Source organism: Hoplias malabaricus, chromosome 10 (genome assembly GCF_029633855.1).
Source record: "Hoplias malabaricus isolate fHopMal1 chromosome 10, fHopMal1.hap1, whole genome shotgun sequence".
Taxonomy (NCBI): Eukaryota; Metazoa; Chordata; class Actinopteri; order Characiformes; family Erythrinidae; genus Hoplias; species Hoplias malabaricus.
Genome location: NC_089809.1, coordinates 38,610,816 through 38,631,030, shown reverse-complemented (window position 1 = coordinate 38,631,030; position 20,215 = coordinate 38,610,816). Strand labels below are relative to the sequence as shown.

Genomic DNA, 20,215 nt, shown 5'->3' with positions numbered 1-20,215 from the left:
ACTGACAGTGGACCAGCAGCGCCGCATTGTTGTCAGAAGTGGACCACATCCACTGGAATCTCCCGTACTTTCAGTTGTTTGTGCAACTTTGCTGTTTAAAAACCTACATTTCACAGAATGACGTTCTGAAACAGCACCGCATTTGGGCTTTTCATCACGTCTTTGCTGCGGTGGCATGACTTTGCTGGAGGTGAAGATGAAAGCACTGTCCACCACGGTGCAGGTGATTTACTTTAGAAGATCTTTATTTAAAATGGAGCACTGTAACACAGGTCTTTCACAGATTGAGACTTAAAAACTGAGGTATGAAAGAACAGTATTTCACAGCTTTTTAAAGCAACAACAACAGGTAAAAAATTTTCTTGCGACTACAAAATGTTCCAGAACGTCTCAAAAATCACTGCCAACATCTCAAATAAATGGTGACACAAGTGAACTGTAACTGACTGAGCCTGATAAATGATCCCTTTTTGCATTGTCCTGGGTGTAGCTCCATGAAGTGGGACACTTCTCTCTGTTTAAACATGCACTACCACCTGGCGGTGGAACTGCAGAATTACATAGATTCATCTGCTCCACACACTCAATGCCCAAAAGTTTACTTTAATGTGGCTCATTATTATTACTATTAGTTTTTTATTCTTAAAAAGTACACCACAGTGGACACAGACGAACAGTTGTGCGGATACAGCTTTAATAAAAGCTCTGAGCAGCTGCACATGAGCCTACGGTCATCATGACCAATGCTAAGCATCAGCTACAAGGGTACAGCCCTGTCTAAGACCTGGAACTGTTTTCTGGATTCATGGATGAGCTGGAGTGGTGCTTTAGCGTCAGTTGGTGCAATCAAATTTTCACAACCATGTTCCAACATCTTGAGGAAAGCCTGTACATGCAGGAGGCACACTACCCTTTAATGCGTCTTATTTCAGAATAATCCCAGGAAAGGCAGGTGTCCACAAAGTTTTGTTATATAATTATTAGTTAAAATTAATTTAATGTATATGAAAATAATTAATTAATCATGATTTATTATTCAGATTAAAAATTAAACGTTATATTTAATGATTTCTGAGACAACTTGAGGAATTGTATACAATTCTCTGACAAACCCTTTATTAAAGGTGCACTAGGTAGTTGTTATTGCAGTTCACCTACATATCCACCAGAGGTCATACATTCCAAATCCCAGCCATAAGCATTACTCAATGTGACCTCCAGTGGCCAAAAAGGGGAATTACAACAACACGACTGTCTTGGAGTGCAGTTTTCTGAACAGGATTTCTCATGCCCACAGTGCAGAGGTGCTGTTGCCATTGCTAAAATAACTGCTTGTAAACCTGATGTTCATATTTACAGTTAATATTTACTAGCAATATTATATAAAAGAATCACTTACTGCACCTTTAAAGGACTGTTTTTAAAAAGTAGTACTTGAATGCTTAGTAACAAATAGTAAAACAGTGATTTAAACCAGAGCTTCTCTATTAGGTTTCAAAGATGCACTGGAGGGTTAAGGTATAGACTGATTAGCCTCAAGATTAAAACCACGGCCGGCTGAAGTGAACAGCACTGAAGCTCTGGTTACAGCGCCCCCTGCTGAGGAATTAGGGAAGGTATATTGAAGTTGATGTAGGAAGCAGGAGAAATGGTCAGCGTGAAGATGAGAGTCACTCGGACATAGACCACACTGGCAGTGTCTTGTGTTTAGTACCGAACAAAAGTGGTCCATGTAAAACCCGGAGTGCTCTGCTTTAGAGATGACTCAGGTCAGGACCCTGAGCACTGCTCATGGAAGACGCTGACCGGAGCTTGGAAGCGCTGTCTCAGGTACGTCTCCAGGGTGGGCAGAGGCATGAGTCGGACGTCGTAGCCCCGGTACGCCTCCTTGCTCTTGGGGTTCACCGGAACAATCTCCTCCGTGCTGTTGGGGTCATTCCTGCCGATGGCTGCATACGACGGGAACATGCCGACCACGGTCTTCGGAAGGCTCTGGCTGTGGTTCTGGCAGCAGTAAGCTGACCACAGGTACTCAGGAATAGCCACTCTACCCTCGTCCTTCAGCCATCTGTCTTTCTCGTACGGGATGATCCCGGTGACTACGTACGCCTCCCCCTGACAGTACATCCTGAGTTTGTTGCTGACCTGGTCCTCGAGCTTGGCCCAGGGTCCGTCGTTGGAGCCGGCTGTCTGAGGGACCACGTTGGTGAGTGTGAAGGTGGAGCGGCGGTCGCTGTGGTTGGTGTGGTGCTGGCAGGGGTTCAGATGACCGCGGGTGTAGGATGAGTTTGTGTAGTCCTCCTGAACGGCCTGGCTCTCCACCACATTCTGGTCCACTTTCTCTGGGGGAACGGGGAACGGCACCATGTTTCCATCCGCCTGGGATTTGGCCAACTGAGAGAGAGAGAGAGAGAGAGAGAGTGAGTGTGTATCTTATATACAATATTCTGCTGCCCTCCTTGTTTCTACACAAACACTGTAGTTCTACAATTACAGACTGTAGTCCACCTGTTGCTCTGCATACCTCAGTACCCCACTTCCCCCCCCCCCCCCCCGTTCCTCAGCGCTCAGGACCCCCACAGAGCAGGTGTGATGTGGTGGTGGATCATTCTCGGCGCTGCAGTGACACTGACGTGGTGGTGGTGTGTTAGTGTGTGTTGTGCAGGTGTAGAGTGGATCAGACACAGCAGTGCTGCTGGAGTTTTTAAACCCCTCAGTGTCTGGACTGAGAACAGTCCACCGACCTAAAACATCCAGCCGACAGCGTCCTGTGTCACTGATGAAGGACTAGAGGACGAGCGACACACACTGTGCAGCGACAGATGAGCTACTGTCTCTGACTTTACATCTACAAGGTGGACCAACGAGGGAGGAGTGTCTCACAGAGTGGACAGAGAGTGGACACAGGGTTTAAAAACTAGACAACGAAGACCATTCACACCAACATGCTTTATTCAAGTCGAAGCGGTCAATCTGAAATCCAGACTGGGCTTGTGTTTGACTCCGTTAACTCATGTCTCTGGTCACATTCCAGCGCAACAAAGAAATGCCATGTTTCTCTGTTATTATCCACTGAAGAACAAAGCCTTTTATTCACTTTGTGGAAAACGACTGTGGTCCGTATCATAACGCAGCTCTGGCCCAGTGGACAATGTTCATCTGACACTGTGATAAACTGTAAGAGATTTAATTATACATCTCCTCAGACTCTCACACACACACACACATTCTCACACTCGTGCCCTCATTCACACATTCAGCGCTCTCACCTCTTTCACACCAATCTCTCAGATTCACCCTCTGAGCCTCACTCTGTTAACTGTGCTCTTTTTGTTATCCTTCCCTCACTTTAACGTCTCTCTATGGCAGCATTTCTCAAAGCGTGGGGCGTGTAGATGTTGCAGGTGGGGTGCAAGGAATCTAAAGAAATGAGCAATTCTTTATTAACACCTTGCACAATGGATTCATTAACAGCCCTTAAACAGACTAAAAGAGCATTAGATGGAGACCAGAAAAAACTTAGTTTGCCTCGAAACAAAAAATTCTTTTATTTTGAAAATGTGCCCGAGATGAACGTGTTTTGGCAGTGAGTCAGACACAGGGTCTTCTTTCAACCTTCGTTAAGGCCGCTGTTCAAATATAAATCTGCTCCAATCATCAGCTTCACCGTCAGAGTCTGGTTTATAAAGTTAGTGTTGACCAGCTCTGGGCTGAGGTCAGTGACGAGAGCACAACAGAGAACAGACGGATCATTACAGTTCTGAAAGAGGCTTGTATTTAACTGTTAGGGCAACAGAGGAGGATCTGAGAGTTAGTGAATGTTAATATCAGCTGTGTTCAGGGTGTGAGAAGAGCTCTAAACATGCAGCGAGTTAACGTTAGTCTCTGGCCATGTCCCAAACCGCACACACCACCCTCAGCAGCGTCTCTGTAGTGTAGCGTGTAAAGTTCTATAGCGTGAATATACACACCGCCCTCAGCAGCGTCTCTGTAGTGTAGTGTGTAAAAGTCTACAGCGTGAATATACACACCGCCCTCAGCAGCGTCTCTAGTGTAGCGTGTAAAGGTCTATAGCGTGAATATATACACCGCCTTCAGCAGCGTCTCTGTAGTGTAGCGTGTAAAGGTCTATGGCGTGAATATACACACCGCCCTCAGCAGCGTCTCTGTAGTGTAGCGTGTAAAGGTCTATGGCGTGAATATATACACCGCCCTCAGCAGCGTCTCTGTAGTGTAGCGTGTAAAGGTCTATGGCGTGAATATATACACCGCCCTCAGCAGCGTCTCTGTAGTGTAGCGTGTAAAGGTCTACAGCGTGAATATATACACCGCCCTCAGCAGCGTCTCTGTAGTGTAGCGTGTAAAGGTCTATAGCGTGAATATACACACCGCCCTCAGCAGCGTCTCTGTAGTGTAGCGTGTAAAGGTCTATAGCGTGAATATATACACCGCCCTCAGCAGCGTCTCTGTAGTGTAGCGTGTAAAGGTCTACAGCGTGAATATATACACCGCCCTCAGCAGCGTCTCTGTAGTGTAGCGTGTAAAGGTCTACAGCGTGATTATACACACCGCCCTCAGCAGCGTCTCTAGTGTAGCGTGTAAAGGTCTATAGCGTGAATATATACACCGCCTTCAGCAGCGTCTCTGTAGTGTAGCGTGTAAAGGTCTATGGCGTGAATACACACACCGCCCTCAGCAGCGTCTCTGTAGTGTAGCGTGTAAAGGTCTATGGCGTGAATACACACACCGCCCTCAGCAGCGTCTCTGTAGTGTAGCGTGTAAAGGTCTATGGCGTGAATATACACACCGCCCTCAGCAGCGTCTCTGTAGTGTAGCGTGTAAAGGTCTATGGCGTGAATATACACACCGCTCTCAGCAGCGTCTCTGTAGTGTAGCGTGTAAAGGTCTATGGCGTGAATATATACACCGCCCTCAGCAGCGTCTCTGTAGTGTAGCGTGTAAAGGTCTATAGCGTGAATATACACACCGCCCTCAGCAGCGTCTCTGTAGTGTAGCGTGTAAAGGTCTATAGCGTGAATATACACACCGCCCTCAGCAGCGTCTCTGTAGTGTAGCGTGTAAAGGTCTATAGCGTGAATATACACACCGCCCTCAGCAGCGTCTCTGTAGTGTAGCGTGTAAAGGTCTACAGCGTGAATATATACACCGCCCTCAGCAGCGTCTCTGTAGTGTAGTGTGTAAAGGTCTATAGTGTGAATATACACACTGCCCTCAGCAGCGTCTCTGTAGTGTAGCGTGTAAAGGTCTACAGCGTGAATATATACACCGCCCTCAGCAGCGTCTCTGTAGTGTAGCGTGTAAAGGTCTATAGTGTGAATATACACACTGCCCTCAGCAGCGTCTCTGTAGTGTAGCGTGTAAAGGTCTATAGTGTGAATATATACACCGCCCTCAGCAGCGTCTCTGTAGTGTAGCGTGTAAAGGTCTATAGTGTGAATATACACACCTCCCTCAGCAGCGTCTCTGTAGTGTAGCGTGTAAAGGTCTATAGTGTGAATATACACACCGCTCTCAGCAGCGTCTCTGTAGTGTAGCGTGTAAAGGTCTATAGTGTGAATATACACACCGCCCTCAGCAGCGTCTCTGTAGTGTAGCGTGTAAAGGTCTATAGTGTGAATATACACACCGCCCTCAGCAGCGTCTCTGTAGTGTAGCGTGTAAAGGTCTATAGTGTGAATATACACACCTCCCTCAGCAGCGTCTCTGTAGTGTAGCGTGTAAAGGTCTATAGCGTGAATATACACACCTCCCTCAGCAGCGTCTCTGTAGTGTAGTGTGTAAAGGTCTATAGTGTGAATATATATATATTGGGTGTGGGGTGGGCTTTGATTCAGCATATATGTCCCTCACCCCCCTCCAACAATATCAAACTCACTCCTACACCCTGCACTTTGCTCATTTCTGCGCAGATTGAAAAGTGAGAAACTGAAGCACAGTTTAAATATTAGGCCAATGTTTCTGAATATTTGAACATTGATGTTAATGTTGTAGCTGGTGTTATAATGTTAAGCTACTGATGCAGAGATAGAAGTTGATGTTACTTCAATAAATTAGAAATTTATAAATTTGTATGTGTATTTTATTACACTTTTTAAGGGTATGGTTTGTGTGTCTGACTTTTACTGTGTTTCCAGGTAAGACACGTTCCTTAGTGACATAGTGATTTTCAGTCTGATGAATAAATGTGAGAAGTCGCACCCCCCTGTGGTACAATTCCTAACTGATATTAGAGCAGCATCAGAGTGTAAGATAAGAACCAAAAACCAAGAGACTGACCGCAGAGTGAAATGAGCAGTGAATAATCAGTCAGCTCAAAAATAAAAGTGTGTGAGAAAGAGAGAGAGGGGGAAAGAAAAGTAATTACATTAATAAAAACTTTGATAAAACACTTCTTGACTTGTAGTTCACACAGAAAGCCAGTCTTTGTGAAAGAATAATAAAAAAAAGAAAGTGAAAAACGGAAATGGATCCGTTATCAGACGACTTTGTCTGCGTTAAAAGGAAATATAAAGGTTTAGCTTTCGGAGTGTGAGCAGATGGTGGTTTAAAACGGCCAACAGTCAACAGTTTTTATCTTAAAGGCTAATCACCAGCGATATGAAAGTGGAAGTCAAACAATAAATACAGTGAAGTTTGAGTTCCTAACTTGTGTTTATTGATAGTCAGAAAACATGTTATTTCTTACTAATTCAAGGAATAAGGTTTAAAAGACCGTTGGTCCCCCCCCCCCCCACGGTGTTGGGAAACTCTAATAGGCGTCTTGCCTGTGACGTAGATGGTGCCCAACAACTCTAGAAGTTGCACTTAATTTAATGCAAAATGACGAAAAGGTGTGTTGTTTTTGGCTGCAATCATTCAATGTACAGTGGGACATCTGTGCATTTACTAAATTTACTAAATTTGTCATCCTTAAACAGGCACTTTGGAAAGGACCATCCGCTCACTCCGTTATCTGTAGCTCATTTCACTGGCGCTTTTCCAACAATATGGGCATGTAAGGACACCAACGAAAGGTGTTCAAGAGCCTCTGTAACATGGAGGTAAACAGGGTAAGGACACTCACTTCGCCTGTTTTAGTTGGTGTTAGTTAACGTTAGCTTGACTCGCTAAACTCGGTGGCTCAGATTATACTCGGCTACGTAGCTGCATTACGGAGGTTTATAGTGTCGGATGAATTCGAGTTCGACTTCGATCACATTTACAAGAATAACGGTACCTCTAAATTTGAGTTTAGCTTATTGCTAGGCTATTGTCATGAATAATGTTGGTTATTTAGCTAGATACTGTCATAACAGTCAGTCATAACGGTGTTTTACCGCGGCGTTGTTCAGCTGTTGTCCACCAGTGACGTCACGGTTGCGTTCAAGAATTTCCGTAGTGAGCTCGGGTTTTTCCGTCAATTTAATAAAATTGTCAGTTTTAAAGCAAATTAAGCTGCTATTTTCATTTTAATTCATACTTATATCTGTCAGTAACTACAATAATGTGGAATATTCATGGAGGTCCATTAAGTGGTGCTTAGCCTTTAAACTCTTTCTTCCTCACAGACTGAGCCTATGTGGATTTCCTTCAATGTTTAATTCAGAAGTCGGGCAGCAGTTTATATCCTGCTTTCCGTTCCCTTATTTTGAATTTTCCCATTTTTTCCCCCGCCTCATGAAACAATTCTCCATTGTGCTATCAGCATCATAACCCTATTGTACATACACACTGCACTAGACTAACTGTCATCACTGTAAAGTTGTCAACATGTTAAATAAAAGCTAAATGTATGTGGGGGGAAAAGCATTGGTCATATTCCTTCCATCATTAGGAACGTTATCAAATGTAACCAATTTTAATCTGTTGTTTATAAAGTCGGTAAGAAATAGGGCATCTACAATAGCACAAACGTTTAAAAATAACACACCACTAAAGTTTAAGCACAATTCTTGAAATTTCATTGGTTAAAATACTAAAACATTTTTAGCTTTCATTGACTAAAACTATAAGCTGATAATAACAATAAAATGACTAAAATTGAACCCACATTTTAGTCAAAAGGCTAAGACATTTGTGTGAGAAAGAGAGAGAGAAATTGTTAACGTAGCACAATTGTTCTGTGCAGGAAGCCACAGCTAAGTTTTGCTTCTCACTCAGCTTCACTTCCCCTTAGGTATCTACTCAGTTTGAGCACAATCTCATCGAAACCAGTGACTATAACTTCTATTAATGTCTCTCAGCTGTGGGGTGTGAGTGACACTGGACACGCAAGTGCATGCTTTGCTGCAGTGGTTCCTAAACTTTGTCTGCCGTGCCCCCCTTTTAACAGTCATCGCCATGTTTTCTTGTTTCCCGTTTTGAATTTGTGGCTTGAGAAAACTCTCACAAACTTGTCCATATTTTCCTAGCAGTGATCAAACGTGCAAAGCTCATTTGCTTTGCCACGCCCCCCATGCAACAGCTCCCCCCACTTTGGGAACAACTGCATTACTGGAACTGGACTAAAAATGTAAATATGAGTTTTTTTATATTAGAAACAGAAAATGACATTTCACGGTTTTAAAAACAAGAACTTTAATATCGACTTTCCTCTTCTCCACAGTGGAACACAGACCTGCTTTGATTAAAACCCCACAGCAGTGTTCTCCCCCTGTGTAAACAGCCCTGTTTTCTTTCAGCACCAGTTCCTTTAAATGATAATGAGCCACTCGCTGTTCACCCCGACCCCGAACGCACAGCAGTGAGGAGCAGAAGCTCTGGTTTTTAGCCATTTTCACTCTGTTCTCTTTCTTCACTGTTTTTACTCAGTGCTCTTATTTCCGCACTCGTTGTGTCTGTTTTGCTACATTTAACCTCATCTTTGTGCTCTCACATAAACACGGGTCCAACGCCACCCCTTGTGGTGTCCCCACCACTTTTTGAAAGTGTACTCTTGAGAACACAGGATATAAAATCTTGCTGCAGAGTGTTGGGAAACTGGCTTACCTACTTGTAAAATGTGTGCGGTGTTTAAGAAGTCGCCTGTTGCTTCTCTCTCTGCTCACTGTAACAACACTAGCTCTGCTAAATACACAACTGTGGACAGGTCATTCATTTATTGTCTGTAACCCCTATCCAGTTCACTGGGCGCAAGGCGGGAACACACCCTGGAGGGGGCGTCAGTCCCTCACAGGGGCAACAAACACTTACACATTCACTCACACACTCACATCTACGGACACTTTTGAGTCACCAATCCACCTACCAACGTGTGTTTTTGGACCATGAGAGGAAACTGGGGCACCTAGAGGAAACCCACACTAACATGGGGAGAACACACCAAACTCCTATGGGTCATGCACAGAGCGTTAAATTGTCCTCAATGTTGTTTTGGGTAAAAGACCGGTTATTCAATTTCTGATTTGGAAAAAAAATTAACAGGAACATTCTACATCTGGCGGCAGGGTGGTGCAGCAGGTAGGTGTCGCAGTCACACAGCTCCAGGGTCCTGGAGGTTGTGGGTTCGAGTCCCGCTCCGGGTGACTGTCTGTGAGGAGTTTGGTGTGTTCTCCCTGTGTCTGCGTGGGTTTCCTCCGGGAGACTGTCTGTGAGGAGTTTGGTGTGTTCTCCCTGTGTCTGCGTGGGTTTCCTCCGGGAGACTGTCTGTGAAGAGTGTGGTGTGTTCTCCCTATGTCTGCGTGGGTTTCCTCCCACAGTCCAAAGACACACATTGGTAGGTGGATTGGTGACTCAAAAGTGTCCGTAGGTGTGAGTGTGTGAGTGAATGTGTAAGTGTGTGTTGCCCTGTGAAGGACTGGCGTCCCCTCCAGGGTGTGTTCCTGCCTTGCGCCCAATGATTCCAGGTAGACTCTGGACCCACCGCGACCCTGAACTGGATAAGGGTTACAGATAATGAATGAATGAGTAAATGAATGCTGCATCTGTGTGTTTTCTGGGGCTGCACTCAGCACGACTTTAGATATGTCTTCTCTCAAGTTCCTCAGGACTGCTCAGAACACAGCGACACACATGAAACTCTCAAATCAAATAAAAATTGATTTATATAGCGCTTTTTACAAGTGATCTCACTTGTAAAAGTAGCTTTTCAGAACAGATAATGATGTGAATCAGAAAGTATCACCTTCATTTAACCATGATCAAATGTATTTAATAAATCTTAAACAATAATGTTGAATGAATAATTGATCTATATCACTTTTCTAGATATTACAGACCAGGCTATTACCACGCTGTTAAACCACATCAAATCCCTCTGAAAGACTGCGGACAGCCTGACATCCAGACTACAGCAAGTAGCATTATTCTCACATGATCCATCCATACTGTCCTTACATGTGACCTAGAGGCATTTCTGAGAAGAAGGAGTTACTGTTGGTCACAGAGAGCTTGGGACAGATGTTGGATTTCCCCTCTTTCAATCTTAGTTCCTTCTTGAGGTTTCTTACCATGCCTCAGGTGGGTTCCCCTGTTTCAGATTAACTCATTCTAGGAGTTGGGAGATGATACAAAAATAACTTTTTATGATATTGCTGTTAATATTTTTAATTCTGAGCCATATTTGAGCAATATATAGGACATTGTTATTCATTTTCTATATACTGTTTACAGTGAACTGAAATACTGGTTCATAAACTGAGCCAAAAAGAGAACAGTTTGGATGCTGTCAGCTGCCAGGTATTGTAGTTAAACAGTCCACGGTGACAGGTTGATTTCTGAGAAAAGACCCCAGATTACTTTTCCTTGTAGTAGGTGGACTTTGGCCATGTTAAGTGTGGAAAGGTATCAGACTCTCTCTAGAGAACCTGGCAATGCGAGACTAGTTATGCTGTAATCTCTAACTGATTACATTCACTCAGCTCCTTGTGTAATTCATTGTTACAGCACTGTACTGAAGTCAGTTGCGGAGTGGGAGTGAGTGAGTGGTTTCCTACCCTCCCCCAAAAAAGTTACATAGTGCAGTCTCTGCAGTACTGAGCACGGAATAGGAATGACAAAGGGTTTATTGTTCCAATTACAGCCCAGTGAAACATCACAATGATTTTAAAGCTGTGTTTTTAAGGTACGATGTTCCTTGAGTACACTTTAGTACTGGTCCTTTAGCAATAGTGTATTATCGCAATAAGTTTAACACCAATATCTAACAAAACCAAGTCTATTGCAGACACTCGGCTAAAGTTAACATCTGATGGGATGAACACTGGACAATGTTGGCTGAGCTTACCTGAGGCTCATACATCCATTCTCCCTTAGGTCTCCTGCCTTGAGGAGGAGTGTAGATGTACGCCGAGAGCCAGGCTGAGCGGCGTTCTCGGCTGTACAGCGTGGCGAAATGATACCGGTTCTCATAGCGCTGGCAGATGGGAGTTCCCAGAATGCCTTTGGGTGGCCAGGCCCGGTAGAAGTAGTCCAAGCACGGTGAGAAGTCCCCAACATCTGCATCACAGAGACCCAGCAGTGAGCTCAGGATCAGGAGACCTCTCACGGTATTAGAGGGTGTTCTGGAAGGGTTGCTCATGATCGAGTGATATCCCAGAATCCCTTCCAAAACAAATAATTCCTAGAAGAACATAAGTCAACGTTAAAGTAGCTGCTTCCCTTTTGGCAGGACAAGGTCTCAAAGTGTTAAACCACTGGCAGGTGACGTGATTAACACTGATGATGTGGTTACAGATGCACTTGTCGAGTGGTGGTGGTGATTGTGGTGGGAGGTGTGTGTGTATGAGTCGGCTGAGCATTTCTCCTGCTTCCAAGGACTGACTGTAAAGAGATCGTCAGTGTTATTCACTTCCCCTCTCAGCGGTTTTAATCTTGTGATGGACTGGTGATTATATATCAGCTTTTCTTTTAAAACATGATCTAAATCCAGTTGTTTAGATGTAAATAAAATGTCAAACAAAGTGAGTGGATGTACAATTACAGTTTTGCAGGTTTATAAACATTGGCAATGACAGGACCCAGGAGTCGCAAACTCACCCAGCCACTTACACACACCTGAGAACCGTTTCACACACTCACACAGTGACTCACATACACCTTTAGACACACACACACTGACTGTGTAAGTGTACCAATGATGGTACTGCTAAAAGCTGTTTACACGCTCACACTGTGGGGACTTGTCTTCCACCAGTCAGTCCCCACAACGTAATTATTACATTCTAAGGTGAAGACATGTTTTAACATGATCACAAAATAAATAATTCTATGACATGTCCCCACAACTGACATATACGAGACCGTGTGTGTGTTTCTCTGTCGTAAACAATGCCTTTAACACAAGGAAACATACTAATGATTTCATGTAATGCCTTTTTCTGTGAAAGGTCTCTTTTTCAGACGTCTGGTTCCTATCAGGTCCGCTGTGCACCAAGTTCCTCTAGAAACTGTGTCCACATTTAACTCTTTAAACAGGGGAAGCGAGTAAAACTGAAACCAAGTAAACTAAGACACTCACCACCTCTTACGTCTTACTCCTCCGTGGCTCTCAGCTCCTGATCCGCGGCGTTTTCGGGGTTAATAACAGCGTCTCTTTGTGCACTTTCTTCCTCGCTTTGCTTACTTAATCACACTTGTTTTCCGACAAACCCCGCCCCCTGCACTAGGATTGGCCAGTCGTAGGTTTGAGCGTTGGTTCGTGACTCCGTGGGCGGGGCTTTTTCGTTTTACCGTAATGAAGAGCCGTGCCCTAATGACGTTAGGAGGCGGGGCTTGTCTGTATTCAGGCTGTCATAGGTCGGAGAAGGAAAGAAGACGCTTTGTGTGGGCGGAGCTTTCTTTAATGTAGGTACACTAAACATAACGCTAGCCCTTGAGGGCGGGCCTTCCTGAATATGGGTGGGAATATGTTGTTGTGGGCGGGGCTTTTCTGTAATGAGGCGGAGATTGAGGTAACGCTAATGGAACAGAAAACAAAACCGCAAGTCGTGTTTCAGAGTATTTTCGCTTTCCCAATCCGCCTCTTCAACATTGAGAAAGAAAAAGAAAACGTGTTACAGACGCAGAATCTGACGTGTAATCACAGAAATAATATTTCCTGACTGTATTCATCAGCAAATTTAGCCTCAAAATTAACGTGGTTTCTTTAAAAATATATACACAGTCTACCTCTCATTTCTTACCTGGATTAAATGGTTGATTTTAACTTCATAATTGTTCTAAATACACATGGGCTGGTGATGACAAAATGGATGAATGGCTTATTGTTGTAAAAAACATTAGTGCCTGAACACATATTTCTCTTCAGAGAAAAAATAGTGTTATTATTGTGTTTCAGAAGTTAAAATACAAAACACAAATATCATAGAATATCACTTTTGAGTCTCCAGTCCACCTACCAATGTGTTTTTTTGGAGCATGGGAAGAAACCAGAGCACCCAGAGGAAACCCACACACAAACTGAGAGAACACACCACACTCCTCACAGACAGTCACCCGGAGGAAACCCACGCAGACACAGGGAGAACACACCACACTCCTCACAGACAGTCACCCGGAGGAAACCCACGCAGACACAGGGAGAACACACCACACTCCTCACAGACAGTCACCCGGAGGAAACCCACGCAGACACGGGGAGAACACACCACACTCCTCACAGACAGTCACCCGGAGGAAACCCACACAGACACAGGGAGAACACACCACACTCCTCACAGACAGTCACCCAGAGGAAACCCACGCTGACACGGGGAGAACACACCACACTGCTCACAGACAGTCACCCGGAGGATACTCACGCGGACACAGGGAGAACACACCACACTCCTCACAGACAGTCACCCGGAGGAAACCCACGCGGACACGGGGAGAACACACCACACTCCTCACAGACAGTCACCCAGAGGATACCCACGCAGACACAGGGAGAACACACCACACTCCTCACAGACAGTCATTCACTCATTCATTATCTGTAACCCTTATCCAGTTCAGGGTCGTGGTGGGTCCAGAGCCTACCTGGAATCATTGGGCGCAAGGTGGGAATACATCCCGGAGGGGGCGCCAGTCCTTCACAGGGCAACACAGACACACACACACATTCACTTACACCTACGGACACTTTTTTTTGAGTTGCCAATCCATCTACCAACATGTGTTTTTGGACTGTGGGAGGAAACCGGAGCACCCGGAGGAAACCCACACAGATACAGAGAGAACACACTACACTCCTCACAGACAGTCACCTGGAGCGGGACTCGAGCCCCCTACCTGCCGCCCCCTCCTCCTACCCCCAACAGTGTATTCTAATTGAATAGCGCACAGCTGGAGGCTTTGTTGAATTCCATGCAATGATACTATATCAGTATCTACACACTGCGTTTACCTCCAGTGTTTGACCCCCCCCCCCCCACACACACACACAAGCTCTCCACCTCAGACAGAGCCCAGAGTTGTTCGTAAGTTTTCAGAGGAAGTGCTGAGGGAGTAAGGGGTGTTTCTCCTGGTCTCACACAAACTCACGTCTCCAACCAGTTCACAAAGTCCATGTCTCTCTCTCTCTAACTTTTCTGCAGTTATGGAACAGTAACTGTGGGATCTGGAATTTGGACCTTTGTTCAGAAACTCCACAGAGAGAGAGAGAGAGAGAGAGAGAGACCAAAGCCTGACAGAAGGAGGTCCACTACACAGCTCGGACAGACAGAGAGTAGGTAAACCACTACAAATGTTCTATTTTTGATGTATAAAAATGCACACATTTCTGTGTCTGTGTAGCTTTCTGCAGCAGATACACGGTGTTCTTTGGCTTTTGTGGAAAAGGAGGAATGTGGTGAGTTCTTTTCCCAGAGGTTTTAAAGGAATGTGTTTTCTGCCCTGCTCTACTGCTCTGGCTGTTGTCGCATTCTCACTGCAGAGTGTTTCACAGAGCCAGGCATGTAGCTAGTTACATTACAGAAGTATGTCATGCATCTGAACTTTCCTGCGTATTTATAATACATGAGTGTGTTCAAACTTTCTGCTTGAGTACTGTTTAAGCAAGAATCCATCTTCACCTTTAGTCAGTAGCTTTATTCTGTGTTGGATTTCAGTCCGTGTTGTTGCCGTGCTGCTTTGTGATGGTCGTATTACTGACTTTGTCCATTTTAATTTTTTATTTTAGACCAAAATGATCCAGAAACTGGTCGGTTCCAGGTGTTGGAAAGAGATGGATGCATTTTTATAACTTACTCAGTACTTTTCATTGTTTAAAACCATTTTTTTTACTATTAAAAACACCATTTTTATGGTGTTAACATAAACCATAACCATAAACTGACCATGGTCAGTTAACAGACCATAGAGGTCCACTACAATGGCAGACTGTAGTTCAGCCATTGCTCTGAATACTTTGATACCCCCTTTCCCCCCTGTTCCTCAGTACTCAGGACCCCCACAGAGCAGGTGTGATGTGGTGGTGGATTATTCTCAGCGCTGCAGTGACACTGGTGTGGTGGTGGTGTGTTAGTGTGTGTTGTGCTGGTGCGAGTGGATCAGACACAGCAGTGCTGCTGGAGTTTTTACATGCCTCAGTGTCACTGCTGCACTGGGAATGGTTCACTAAAGTAAACACACACAGCCAGCAGCGTTCTGTGGAGAGCATCCTGTGGCCAATGTCCACTAACAGACAAACAATAGATGAGCTACTGTCTCTGGCTTTACATCTACAAGGTGGAGTTATGGAACAGTGAATGTCGTGAGGGAAGAAATGTAGTTGTGGACTGTGGTGATGTGAAGCAGATCCAGGATCAGGTTTCTGTTCGTGATGATTAAACGTAGAGTAGATGGTAGTTAAACCCCTGTGTTTCCCTGTAGAAGGCACATTGCAAGAGAAGGGGCGCTGATCACAAACGCAACATTGCCAAGTCCTCCCTCCTTCCCTCTAACTCTCCCAGGTTCCCTCCCACCCTCACTGTTCAGCTCGCTGCAGCTTCATTGTTAGCACAGTTACTGAGCAAGGGTCAGCGCAGTCACAGCCTGCTCATGTGGGTAACCTTCTGTTCCTGGGTTGTGTAATCTGGCAATACCTCTTGTCTCTAAGAGTTTTGCGAATGTGACTAAACCAAATAGGATTCCTTATTCAGAGCATTGTTAATCTGAAAACTGAGTGTCAGCATTTAACCCATATATAGTGGTGAGCTCTTTCACTCCCCACTTCCACATATTTCCTGCTGGTTCTGGGGATCGAGCCAAGGCCACCTCTTTAACCTCAAGGCCATGGCTGCCCCCGATAAAGAGCAGTAAAGTGCAGCTCACATGAGATGAAGAGTCCAACTTCTTTGTAGCTCTTGTATGAAACAGTTTATGTTCCATAGAGTGGGTCCCTCATATGGAAAAAAATGTGTACTTAAAGTATGTTATTTGGGAACCGTTCTGGGTGACAGTCTGTGAGGAGTTTGGTGTGTTCTCCCGGTGCTCCGGTTTCCTCCCACGGTCCAAAAAGACATACATTGGTATGTGGACTGGCGCCCTTTCCAGGATGTGTTCCTGCCTTGTGCCCAGTGATTCCAGGTCATCTAGAACGTGTGTCCAAGAGTGTACACAACGACAGACCTTTTTCCTGATTGTGTGGGAAAAATAGGGAGAGCGAGAGAGAGGCTGTACTTGCTGTGGTAGCCTACCTTGTGGTAACACGTTCCCCTCGTGTAAATATTTATGAAGAGCATGCAGGGTTCTGGTTGGCCTGTTTTTTCAAAGAGTCTGTCGACCAGCCAATCGGTTTTTAGTGTGGGCGGTTCAGTGAGTGAGAGTAAAAAGTTGTTATGCACGGTGCTGTATCAAAAAGTAAACTTTTTCTTATCACCCATGTCCTTTGGTGTGTGCGAGAGGGTTTTTTTATTTTTGTTTTTTAATGGGAAGGGGAGTGGGTTGAGGTCCGGGTCCGGGGGTACCTCCCTGAAATGAGTTTCTGCAACTTCTGCATTTACATTGACAGCATTTAGCCGACACTCTCATCCACAGCGACTCACAAAAGTGTTTAGCATTCAGACTGAATGTGTATCCTAGCTAGCTAGCACTAATAGGCTCTAGCTATGACCACTTCAACACATTAATATAGTTAAATAGTCAACCTTGTGTTGTTCTAGCAACAGTGCTCATTGCTCATTGTTTTATTAGTGTTATGGAAGTTCCCCTTCCCCATGATAAAGTCACAATAGCGCACGGCTTACTGCTTTAATAAAACCTTAGTTAAAGTGCAAGAGAACATGTCTCCATCTCTCTCCCTGACTCTGAAGCGTTGTCTCTATTCATGATTTTCCACGGTTCACTGGCGCCTACAGTTCTCGTCTCGATTTTGGTCTCTTGTGGTTCTAAGCGAGCCGAGTTGGGACAAAACCGTGAGGTGTAAACCTTGCAGAGCGCTGATTGGACAGAGAAGCTCACCAGAGATCACATTTGTTTTTATCCGAATTACAACAGCTGTTCTTCAAATTACACATCATTAAATATGATGTCAAAAATTGCCATATGTTCCACCTTGATGTAAAGGCAGAGGAAAATGTGAGTGCTGCTCTGAGGAGGAAACTCAGAAGCTGCTGATGTCGTGGGTCACTGCAGTATCCCCCCCACCCACATGTGGCTTCGACCTCTTCTGTCAAAGCCAGAGTCCTGTTGTTCTAGGGCTCTCCTAATCCAGCGCTGGAGAAAGAGGAATAAGTCGTGGGTCTATAACACAGTGGAGTTTCTCAGAGCGACTCTACACTTTACATACACTTTAATCTCAGAGTAACATGCTTCTACTCGAATAGAATACAGACCTGTACTTATAGCAAAATTATAGATAAGACAGTGGTCCCTATTTTGTGGTAACTTATCTTAACTTAAATGTTTTGTCTTTTTCAGGTGGTCATGGGTGACCTGAACCATCTGTGCTGTCTCCTCTTGGGCTCTGCGCTTTTCCTCGCCTGTACTCTCCCTGCAGCTCTGGCCGGTAAAGTTCTGGTCTTCCCCATGGATGGCAGCCACTGGGTCAACATGAAGCTCATGATCGAGGGGCTCCACGCCAGAGGTCATGAGGTGACCGTGGTGAGGACTGCCACCAGCTGGTACATTAAAGACGAGTCGCCACACTACAGGTCCATCACGGTGACTCTGCCCCAGGGCCTTGTGATCGAGGATCCAGACTTCTTCGTGTCCTTCCTGAGTAAAATGCTTGACATACAGCGGAGAGGAGGATCTCCCCTGGCATTGATGAAGTTCTACTGGGAGATGTTGACCACGCTGTCAGACATACACAGGCAGGCAAGTCAGCTGGTGGTGGAGATGTTTGAAAACCGGACACTTATGGAAGAGCTCCGAGCCACGCGCTATGACGTGGCTTTGATCGACCCTGGGACTCCTGCAGGGGTGCTGGTGGCCCACAAACTAGGGTTACCAATCGTCTTCAACGTACGATGGATCACCAGTGGGGAGGGTCACTTTCTGGTTGCTCCTTCTCCTATTTCCTATGTCCCTACATCAGGCTCTGCAGTCCCAAGCAAGATGACCTTTGGCGAAAGGGTGAAGAATGCTCTCCACTACATTCTCAACACATTCATGGATTACGTCCTTGTATGTCCACCTTACAATGCCCTGATAAAGCGGTACTTTGGGCCTGAGGCCAACTTCTACCACCTCCTCCAGGGCATAGACCTGTGGCTGATGAGGGTGGATTTCATTTTTGAATTCCCTCGCCCGACCATGCCCAACATCGTCTACATCGGTGGGTTTCAGTGCAAACCTGCAAAACCAATACCGGCAGAGCTGCAGGAGTTTGTGGATGGCTCTGGAGAGCATGGAGTCATTGTCATGTCTTTAGGGACACTGGTGAAAGCTCTTCCCGTTGAAATCACATCAGTGATCGCTGCTGCATTTGCTCAACTGCCTCAGAGGGTGATCTGGAGGCATGTGGGCGAACGGCCCAATAATCTGGGCAACAACACTCGGCTTGTTGAATGGATGCCACAGAACGACCTGCTGGGTCACCCCAAAACTCGTCTGTTTGTCGCCCATGGCGGGACAAATGGAGTCTATGAGTGTATCTACCATGGCGTTCCAGTGCTGGGTCTTCCGCTGCTGTTTGACCAGTTTGAGAACCTTCTACGTCTTGAGGTACGAGGGGCAGCCAAAGTTCTTGACGTCACAAAAATTACCACCCGGGACTTTGTAAAAGCAGTGGAAGAAATCCTATATCAGCCATCGTACAGAGACAACATGCAGCGGCTGTCTAGACTGCACAAAGACACACCTATGCATCCCCTAGACAAAGCCCTCTACTGGATAGAGTTTGTAATGCGCCATAAGGGGGCTGCGCACCTACGCACCGAGTCGTATAAGATGCCTTGGTACTCTTACCACTCTTTGGATGTAGTGGGGTTCCTGCTGGGTGTAATGCTGACACTAGTGGTCGTAGTGGTATTGATTATCCGTCTTTTATGCTTCAGACTATGCAGAAGAGGAAAATCTAAAGTAGAATAATGCGAGTCTGTGAGATTGTCCTTCAGCTGTATTGTGAATTTGATTTTGAGAAGTCTGACAGGATGTTGAATCAAGGCGTCATACTGAGTGCTTCGTCTGCCAATGTTTACATTTAAAACCATCTCAGCTTCACAATGTTTAGTCTGTTTTCCTAGACTTTGAATTAGGTCTGTAAGCAATGTCTGTTTTAAATTGTGTCAGTATTTTTATCTGTAACAGATTTGCACTGATAAATAAATACTGTAACAGTCCAGAGCTCTGTCATTTTATAGACTACAAAGAATGTAAAAGTGCACATTTTCCCCCTCGTGTCCACAGTGGAACTCTGTGACCTGCTTTGGTCCAAACCCCACGAGCCCCACAGCAGTGTTCTCCCCCTGTGTAAAGAGTCCTGTTCAGAACGCCCGCTTTCAGCACCTGTTCCTTTAAACGATAATGAGCCGCTCGCTGTTCACCCCAACCCCGAGTGCACAGCAGTGAGGAGTGAGGAGCAGAAGGTTTTTTTTTTTTTTTGCAGTTTTCTTTTTTCTCCATTCTTGTTTCCTTCGTTTTTACTCAGTGCTCTTATTTCTCAGCACTCTTTGCCTGTTTTGCTGCATTTAACCACGTCTTTGAGCTCTGACATAAACACAGATCCAGCGCTGTGATTGGACAGACTCAGACGAGAGGGCGGGGCAATTTTGAAGTCTCAGCACTTGATTCAGTGGAGCAGAATCAGAGCAGCGCGTTTTATCCCATGTTTTCTGACTCACACAGAAAACTGACTGGGTGGCCTTATTTC

At 45.2% G+C, this 20,215-nt stretch overlaps 1 protein-coding gene and 1 pseudogene across 1 annotated transcript; one reads left to right on the top strand and one right to left on the bottom strand.

Annotated features, from left to right (window-relative positions):
• Positions 1 to 244: 244 nt before the first annotated feature.
• LOC136708272 (endonuclease domain-containing 1 protein-like) lies at positions 245 to 12,588 on the bottom strand. Its single transcript, XM_066682704.1, has 3 exons — positions 12,458 to 12,588; positions 11,225 to 11,560; positions 245 to 2,394 (listed from the first exon to the last, which is right to left on the bottom strand). Exons 2-3 carry the CDS (start codon positions 11,516 to 11,518, stop codon positions 1,771 to 1,773), a joined length of 918 nt encoding a protein of 305 aa, XP_066538801.1. The 5' UTR covers positions 11,519 to 11,560; positions 12,458 to 12,588; the 3' UTR covers positions 245 to 1,770.
• LOC136708271 (UDP-glucuronosyltransferase 2A2 pseudogene) lies at positions 11,717 to 19,653 on the top strand (annotated as a pseudogene).
• The last annotated feature ends 562 nt before the right edge of the window (positions 19,654 to 20,215 follow it).

Bases quoted from the DNA above. Each gene is read 5' to 3' on its own strand.
- LOC136708272 (XM_066682704.1), bottom strand. From the start codon at position 11,518: ATGAGCAACCCTTCCAGAACACCCTCTAATACCGTGAGAGGTCTCCTG. The intron at 2,395-11,224 runs GTAAGCTCAGCC...TCTCTCTCTCAG, and splicing joins AATGGATGTATGAGCCTCAG to TTGGCCAAATCCCAGGCGGA.